This window comes from Scleropages formosus, chromosome 7 (genome assembly GCF_900964775.1).
Source record: "Scleropages formosus chromosome 7, fSclFor1.1, whole genome shotgun sequence".
Lineage (NCBI taxonomy): Eukaryota > Metazoa > Chordata > Actinopteri > Osteoglossiformes > Osteoglossidae > Scleropages > Scleropages formosus.
Genome location: NC_041812.1, coordinates 26,443,773 through 26,452,884, shown reverse-complemented (window position 1 = coordinate 26,452,884; position 9,112 = coordinate 26,443,773). Strand labels below are relative to the sequence as shown.

General features: G+C 48.8%; 1 protein-coding gene across 1 annotated transcript; it reads left to right on the top strand.

Annotated features, from left to right (window-relative positions):
• Positions 1–5,150: 5,150 nt before the first annotated feature.
• mapda (N6-Methyl-AMP deaminase) lies at positions 5,151–9,062 on the top strand. The gene is made up of 10 exons (XM_029253550.1): positions 5,151–5,183; positions 6,086–6,216; positions 6,619–6,679; positions 6,807–6,894; positions 6,974–7,055; positions 7,200–7,326; positions 7,469–7,549; positions 7,895–8,033; positions 8,504–8,604; positions 8,699–9,062. Exons 1-10 carry the CDS (start codon positions 5,151–5,153, stop codon positions 8,888–8,890), a joined length of 1,035 nt encoding a protein of 344 aa, XP_029109383.1. The 3' UTR covers positions 8,891–9,062.
• The last annotated feature ends 50 nt before the right edge of the window (positions 9,063–9,112 follow it).

Sequence of the window (9,112 nt, the reverse complement as noted above, 5' to 3'; positions counted from 1 at the left end):
AGCGGCTGGGGTCAGAAGCGCAGATTGGCTTTCGCTGGTGAAGATTTACTGGAGAGACGTGCAGACCAGGGAGCTGCCCGCGTTCCCCGGCGGTACAGAGAAAGGGGGCCCAGTGGCCGCTTCAGGAAGGGTACAGAACGGGAGGAATGTAGCAGCCGGCGGGTGTCCTCCGCACGGCCCTGCAGTTGTACCCTTGAGAAGGTACTGGGTGCGAGTTGCTTCGCCAGAACGCTCGGCTTCGTGAGCGTAAGGCACCTTAGGTAAACGCGTCAGATGAGCAGAAGCAGAAAGACGTCTCTCACGAGGTGTTCGGTTATTTGCCGAGCTCGGCATTTAGGTTGCAAACGTTTCGAGACGTTTGCAACCTAAATGACGAGCTCGGCGAACAACAGAACACCTCAACCGTCTACCCGAGCTACGAAGACCACCAGTATTCTCTACGATCCTCAACGTCTCTCATGAACTGCAGAATTAATAGAGGTTCTACAGTGCCGCGGTATTGACCGTCGAACCAGGCGCGCGACATTCGCTCGCGAGACATCTCGGCGGATGCGTCCGTGGCAGATCCACCACGAATGACTGAGCCGACGAGGACACGCTGGTTTGCATGGCTTGCGAAAAAAAAAAAAAGAAGTCAGCTTTCGGTTTAGTTGTGGTCACCGTTATGCACGGTGACACCGACAGTCCTACTTTCCTTCCAGGGCTCGCAAGAGGGCATCTGGATGCCAGCAGTCCATGGCTGAAGCCGAGGGCTCGGTCCATTCCCGCAAAAACTCCCCTCCATTCTGAGGAATGAAAGGCGCTGGTGCGTGACCCTCGCGCTCAGGTGCTCACGGTAACCAACAGCAGAGTTCACACTACAGCCACACGCTATACCGCGATACCCGAGCTGTGACCGACCTTCTCGTCGACCGTACAGCCGTTCAAAGCGGAGGATGGGCTGTGCGGATGAGGCCGGCGCATCGCAATTCCTACTGAATTAGGCCCACGTACGCGGCGGCTCGGCCGTCCGGGTCTCCTGCACATGGCTCACATTTGCAATAGCTCTAAGCATGGAATTAAATAGCTTAATGGCCTCCGAGCTTACTTGGATCATCTAGAAAAGATTTCGGGGGAGGCGAGCGGCTAAAAGCCTTTCTCTTTAAATTCAGTCTGTTGGGGAAGGTCTCTGTAAAGTGTACCGGACGGGTTCATTGAACAGGTTGCATGGACAAGATACTTCAGCTTTTTTCGTCTAAAGGCTGCAGTGGTATAATGGCACAGGTGAAGCTGTTTGCGATTTAATACGTCGAACGTCTTGCCTTTGCAGAGCCTCACGCGCCTCAGCAGCACTTGGCAATGCAGAGGAGGAGCCGATGTCATCCCTGATTTTCACGGTCACGGGTATCTCCATCTCCAGGAGCACCGGAGCTCGGTCCACTCAGTCAGGGCTGAGACGCTGTGAACCTCGGCGGAGGGAGAGGTTTGGGTCGCCACCCGGGCGCTTCATCGCTCCGAATCCTGCGTGGGCTGGAAGCCGTTCCGCTTCTCAAGTGGCTTTAATCTAGCTGATGTGCTATGGCACAAATCCTCTCGATCCAGCCTCCAAAGGGTTCGGGAAGGGTGGGGGGGGGGGGGGGCTTAGGGAGTATTCAGGCACTGCTCTACAAGATAATAGTTTTAATTTGTTTCCAGCGTAGAATAACATTGAGAAACGAACTGTGCGCTCAGAATGAGAACCAGATGACAGGGCCCCTCATACCACACACACGCACTGGCACAGAATTCATCCAGAACTCAAGCCCACATCTGGATCCTGATCCTTTCTCCTCCACCACCTCCTAGATGAGGTCATGCGGAGCTGGAGCTAACGAACCCCCGGCCTGGGACGAGGGGAGGCCTCTTTCTAGGAGAAGGGGGGAGGACAAGGACTGCGAACAACGGCGAAAGAAGTTTCGTTGGCCCTCCCAGGCCAGACTGACCCCGAACCCCAGACTGCCAGCTTCCGGAACACTCTCGCTGAGCTCTGTGGCATTTGACATACGCAGCACTTCGCTCCGAGGGGGGTAGCTTTGTTCAGCCGTGAACCGCTCGCCTTGCAGCGCCCGGTCCCGGCCGCTCGGTGCGAAGAGAACGCGTAGTGAGTCATTGCTGAAGCAGATGTGCGCCTGGAGAGCAACACGCGGGCACATCTGTAACCCCAAACAAACGGGAGGGAAAAGCACCCGGCCGGCGAAACACGTTAGCTGGGAGCCGGGTACAAACGTGGTGTCTCTGCTGCCGTCGGAAGTGTTTGAAAAGTCACTCGTTGATCAGGCGAAATGAGAAACCCGTGGTGGCATCTTTTCACGGCACCGTGAAGCCTCCCCTGGCCGGCGCACGAGCCCGGATTCACCGGAAACCCACATACAGGGAAACGGAGAACCCGAGATCCCTGAAAGGAACGCGACCCCGTGTTCTCCGTGCCGAGTAGGCGGAGGGGAGCCCTCCTCCCAACTTCATCCAGCAGCTTGTGCTCTCTCCCACCTGTCTGCCTCTTCTCCTCCTCCCCGAATTTACGAGGGGAAGTGGATTCCCAGACACCCTGAGCAGCCTGCCGTCTCAGGGGAGCCCCGCTGCTCGCCGGCAGAGAAAAAAGCCTTAAACTACTTTGCCCTTGGATTGGAGCTTGCAGAAAGACTTCTTAAGGGCTTCTTCAGCACCCAAAGGCCAGGAGGCCATTAAACTGGCATGGCGACCAGCTTGGAGTCAACCTGTGAACAGTGGCAGTAAGTGTACACTGTGTGAGCTCATAGCGCCCCCTCGTGGTCGGGGGAGGAGTTTCACGTCATTTCCTACAAAGCTCCATATTCTGTTCCCAAAGAAGAGGATCCATTTAAAATTTAAAGTTATGTTAATTATCAAGATTCTCTCTGATGAGGAGATTTGAGATTTTTTTCTGTCATCCGTATACCAAAGCATTCAGAAACACAACATCCTTCCAATGCAATCACAGGGATTGTCGGTCTATGAATGTTTACGTAGCGTTATCAGCCCATACACCTTATTCACCGCGGTGACTTACACTGCTAGATACACTACTTACACTGTGTCACTCATCCATACATCAGTGGAACACACACTCTGTCACTCTCACACTATGGGTGACCCTGAATAGCATGTCTTTGGACTGTGGGAGGAAACCAGAGCACCCGAAGACTTACACTGCTAGATACACTACTTACGAGGGGTCGCTCATCCATACATCAGTGGAACACACTCTCTCTGTCACTCACACGCTACCGGTGAACCTGAACAGCATGTCTTTGGAGTGTGGGAGGAAACCAGAGCACCCGGAGGAAACCCACACAGACACAAGGAGAACACGCAAACTCTACACAGACTGAGTGGGGATCAAACCCACATTCTCTCACACCACCCAGGTGCCAACCAAATGTAGTAAACATTGTCACAGATGAAGCATTAACTGGAACAATGGTGTATTTTCCAGCAGTAGTTTTTCTCAGCAAGGCTCTGGCTACCAAGGGTACTGCTGTGAGTACAAAGGGGGAGCTGCGAGGCCTGGAGGTGCTATGCGGCAGAGGCAGTTTGTCAGAGGAGCGCGTCTCCATAGGGGGGTGGGGGGCTGCCTGTTGGCTCGAATTGCCCATTCTGTCCCCATCCTCGCCCTCCTTTGGAAGAAAAACTAGTCTGAAGATTTTCATAGAGGCTCTAAAAAAGGCTACTAATGTCCTGCACCCCCCTTTGGTTCCCTGTCACGCACTAGAAGAACATCTGAAAGATGTCCTTGATCAATGCTTGCCGCAAACTAGGCTGGGGGGGTTGGGCTGCCATAACCGGTACTGTCATAACTGGAGTCATCAAGTGTGCCAGAAAATGTCAGCGGTGCAGAATGAAAGTCTTGCAGGGATCTGGTGTCACCCTGACCATCTTTGCTGTGCAGCTGTGCGTTGCACGGGGGTCACCAGTGTGGAACCCACACACACACACACATCATCTGAACCGTTTGTCTCATAGGGGGGTCGCGGGGAGCCGGAGCCTAACCAGGCAACACAGGGCGCAAGGCTGAAGGGGGAGGGGACACACCCAGGACGGGACGCCAGTCCATTGCAAGGTACCCCAAGGAGGACTCGAACCCCAGACCCACTGGAAAGGAGGACCTGGTCTAACGCACTGCACCACTGTGCCCCCTAGTGCAGAACCCAGCAGGCCCAATACAGATGTTTCACACACTGACTCACATTTCGCTCCCTGTAGCAAATGGGAGTAATGCTCCCCATTCGCTGGCCCGTTCTCGGAATCAGGATAATAACGATCCTCACATTATGATATATGAGATAATGAGGCAAGGCTGCTGTCTCCGAGTCATCCACGATTTTCTCGAGCATAATGTCTAAAGTGTGAAAAAACTAAGCCTCCTTTATTTGTCCCAGCTTATGTCATATAACAATGTCATCTGTTCAACACATTTTTTCATGTGTTGTGTTTAATCTGACATTGTAAATTGTTTCGGATATAGGCTTTTAAATAATAATAACAACAACAACAACAACAACAACAACAACAACAACACTACGTAGAATTCATCGAAAGTCACTTTGGAAAAAGTGTCTGCTAAATAAATAAATGTAAATGTAAATGTAAGTAATAATTCAGCATGGTGGCACAGTGAGTAGCACTGCTGTGTCACAGCACCTGCGTGGTGTGAGAGAATGTGGGTTCGATCCCCGCTCAGTCTGTGTCGAGTTTGCATGCTCTCCCTGTGTCTGTGTGGGTTTCCTCCGGGTGCTCTGGTTTCCTCCCACACTCCAAAGACATGATGTTCAGGTTCTGCCATAGTGTGTGAGTGACAGAGAGAGTGTGTTGCACTGATGTATGGATGAGTGACCCAGTGTAAGTAGTGTATCCAGCAGTGTAAGTCACCGCGGTGAATAAGGTGTGTGGGCTCATAACACTACATAGAGTTCATCGGAAGTCGCTTTGGAAAAAAGTGCCTGCTAAGTAAATACATGTAAATGTACTATCATTCTCTTCTACAGGGTCTCAACATGCTTTGGGTCTCATTACAGTTTCTTTTTCTTACTTATTTGAACATCAGGACTTGCCTATCTGTTACAAAAGGATGCACAATAAGCCATTTTTTCCTCAGCTGCAAAGTTGACCATGAGAACATGATGATGGAGATGGAGGAGCTGGGTCTGTCAGTACACATTGCACTAAAGTCTGATATTGGCTTTAAATAAAATGGAGTTCGGTTTGCAAGACAGTGGGAATTTTGCTTCACTGCTCCAGTGTTGCTTGACATACAATACGGCCCGAAACAGCAAGACACCGGACGGTGGAAAACGGCTGTGAACGAACTGCTAGCTGTAGCTGCTAGTTGCGGTTAACGGTACAAACACGTTCATCCCTCCTACAAGTGGAACTGCAGTTGTCGTTGCCGAGGAGAAGGGGGAACCATTTGTACGGTGCAACGAATCGGTGCAACACGAAATGCGCACCGACAGCACCCGTCCGGTTTCAGTGTATCAAGTGTTTAGTTTAAATGAAAGCTGTGGTAAAAGTACGGTGTAATACACTACTACAGACAAGGGCTCGAGGGAAACGGGCTAGCTGTGTTTCGGAGAACCGGGGAGACGCGTCGCTGTTATGGACAAGGAAGTAGAACCGTTTTGTCGAGCTCTTCCTAAAGTGGTAAAAATACTGCAGTGAGTGCGCGGGAAAGACAACAAACAATGCAAGTTGTTAGTGTGTGTGTGTGTGTGTGTACTGGGGCCTCGAACTCATGACAAACCGCGTCCACCACTAGTGTATGAACTCTGGTGTTGACACGAAGGCTAGCACAATGAAAGTGGTGAAGTATATTTAGGTGATTCAGTATAATCCTGTATGTGTATTAGTCTGTGTGTTATAGGTTCCCCCTCTAGTGTTTGTGCATCCTGATTTGGACCCCCCCCCCCCCATTTGTGAATAATACCATTGACAACTATTTTTCAGTTCCAAGATCTGAGAAGTTGTTATGCACCTGCCATTAATACATACATATGTATATTGATTCCATTTAGATGAGAGACCACAGATCCATTTTATTGCTGTGTGTGTGTAGGAACTCCATGCCCACCTGAATGGATCTATCAGTGTGGCCACCATGGAGCGACTCATCGCTCGCAAGCCTCATCTCAACATCAAGCACAGCATGACTGCTATCCATAAGGGCCAGCGGAGGACCCTGGACGAGTGTGTATCTCACCTTTATGCTGCCTGTAGACGTGAAGGCAGGATTCTGAGCAGCATGTTTTGCTTCTAGTCCGTTTGGAGAAACAGATTTGTCCCTGGGTTGGAATTGTCATGTAGGGGCAGCTGGTAATGCAGTGGTTATAGCTGCTGCCTTTGGTGCCAAAGGTCACAGGTTTAAATCCGAACTCCAACTGCCGTTCCCTTGAGCAAGGTACTTACTCAAATTGCTCCAGTAATATTACCCAGCTATCTAAATAGGTAAATAATTGTAAGTTGCTTTGGAGAATAGCATCAGATAAATGTAAAATTGTGTTTATGTATGGTGTTTTGGGAAAAAGAAATAATCCTGATTACTTCTATTGTCCTGCCAGTGGAGACATTAACAAGTTGTCTGCCTGATAGGTGCTTTCAGGTTTTCAAAGTGATACACCAGCTTGTTGATTCAGAAGAAGACCTCCTTATGGTAGAGAAATTTACTTTTCTTTTAAACCCATCTCATATGTGCATGTAGATTTAATCCTACTAAACTGTCCACTATATTTCTTTATCCAGTGGGACTGTAGAAAATATAAACTACTGTCTTATCTCAGGCTGCCAAAGCAGTTATTCGGGAGTTTTCCGAAGATGGTGTGAGGTACCTGGAGTTAAGAAGCACACCCCGCGTGGAAACGAACACTGGTATGCCCCCAGTGGAGCAGACAGATATCATCTGCACATCGTGGCTTTCATTAAGATTGTTTGTTTTCGTATGCTTAAGGTCTGACAAAGAGAAAGTACGTGGAAACGGTCATTGAAGCCATTCGTCAATGTAAGCAAGAGGATGTGGACATTGACGTCAGGTAATTATAAACACATTTTCGCAAGTGTGTCCTTCTCTCGCATAACCTCCTTTCAGTGAAGACATGACTTCCCTGCACAGTATAGAAGTTTATTGGTTAAAAAAAAAGACATGGATGTACTCATTGCTATAGTCTATCACAAAGGTTTCTTGTGGCGGTGGATCGAAGAAATGGACCTGAGGTTGCCATGGAGACCGTCAAGCTTGCTGAAGATTACATGCTATCTAGTGAGGGGATTGTTGTTGGGATGGACCTTAGTGGTGATCCAATGGTCAGTGTGCTTCTCTTTTAAAAATATTTATACTTTGTTCATCTGAAGTGTCACTTCATGGTTTCAGAAGTGCACCACATGCCCATGGTACTATAACATATAAAGTTCCATGTTAATAATGCTGATTTTGTTTCCACTGAAGGTAGGACATGGAAAAGACCTACTGCCAGCCTTACAGAAAGCCAGGAACTGTGGGCTGAAGCTGGCTCTCCACATGTCAGAGGTATTCGTGGTTGTATTCATCAAGGACAGGACATCATCTTTCTAACCGAACTGTATAGAGCTCTCAAAAATGGAGAAATACCTGGTTATTCGAGCATGGTGCCATTGAGATAGTAAAGATGTTATAACTATGCATGTCCTAATAATGTCTTATACCTTACAATTTTCATTAGCTGTCATTACAAGAAAGGAAAGCTTTTTATTCATAACTCACTAATTATAACATTTAGATTGCATTGATGTGCATTTGAGAGGTACAGTTGAAACAGGGCTTATAAATATTATTAGTAAGATGTGTTGAAATATATTAGTAAAAAGCTGTGGTCTGAAACTTGTGCATTTCTAGGTCCCTTGCCAGAAGGAGGAGTCAGAGCTGCTGCTGACCCTGCCCCCGGACAGGATCGGCCACGGAACTTTCCTTCACCCAGAAGTCGGCGGATCTTGGAGTCTCGTGCACAAAGTGAGAGAGGGAAACATTCCCTTGGGTAAGGTTTTGATCAAGTGACCTATCCACACACACACACTGACTGAAACCGCTTGTCCCGAGTGGGGTTGCGGCAAGCTGGAGCCTGACCTGGCAACACAGGGTGTAAGGTTGGAGGGGGAGGGAACACACCCAGGACTGGACGCCAGTCCATTGCAAGGCACCCCAAGCGGGACTCGAACTCCAGACCCACCAGAGAACAGGCACAGGCCAAACCTGCTGCGCCACCATACCCCCCACTGTTTTACCCTTACTTTTAATTTGTTTAGAGTTATATTCCTTTCTTAGTTACCTAATACCTTAAATTGAAACATACTTTCGAATGACATTTTTAGGGAGGCAGACATGTATACGCGTTTTCAGTCAAATATATTTCCCAGTGTTATATCGACACTGGTTGTTCAAGTAGTAGCTTAGCCACTACACTACCTTGAAGTATCTTTTCTGCACTTCCTTCCCATTTTTTGGTAGAATTGTGCTTGACTTCAAACATCATGGGCAAGACTGTGGAGTCCTACGAGAAGCACCATTTCCCATACTGGTACAAGTTGGGACACCCCTGTGTGCTATGTGTGAGTTTTGTGGTGCTTGTTTTCCCAATTACCCAGGTTTTGGAGTCCTTTATGTTGTGTGGTGTCTACAGTTCTGCACTGTACCTTTCTGCAGACCGATGATAAGGGAGTGTTCAGCACCAGTCTTTCCCAGGAGTACCAACTAGCGGCATCCACCTTTGGACTGGACCAGGAAGCTCTGTGGATACTGTCGCAGCAAGCCATCAGTTGCAGCTTTGCTCCTGAGGCAATCAAGCAGCAGTTGGAGAAGAGGTGGGCAGAACAGCGGTCCCAGCTCCTCTGCTGAACATCTTGGGTCATCGGAGTACCTCCATAAACTGGCAGAAAAGCCATGACTTCAGAGGAACTAAGCTTTAAGAAGTACAGTTTGACTGCACCTAGGAAATGACAGGAACTAGACAGACAAAAAATAATTGTCCCGTATCTCTGGCAATTACTGCAGATGAGCTGGAAGACATTTCCTGAAAATTAGTTTCTTGTAAGTATACTGGACTTGGCCTTGATACAT

What these genes read in the sequence shown, in the direction of transcription:
- mapda (XM_029253550.1), top strand. Translation starts at nt 5,151, where the DNA reads ATGATGATGGAGATGGAGGAGCTGGGTCTGTCA. An exon ending in TGGCTCTCCACATGTCAGAG is followed by an intron (nt 7,550 to 7,894) that starts GTATTCGTGGTT and finishes GTGCATTTCTAG; the next exon opens with GTCCCTTGCCAGAAGGAGGA. An exon ending in AGAGGGAAACATTCCCTTGG is followed by an intron (nt 8,034 to 8,503) that starts GTAAGGTTTTGA and finishes ATTTTTTGGTAG; the next exon opens with AATTGTGCTTGACTTCAAAC.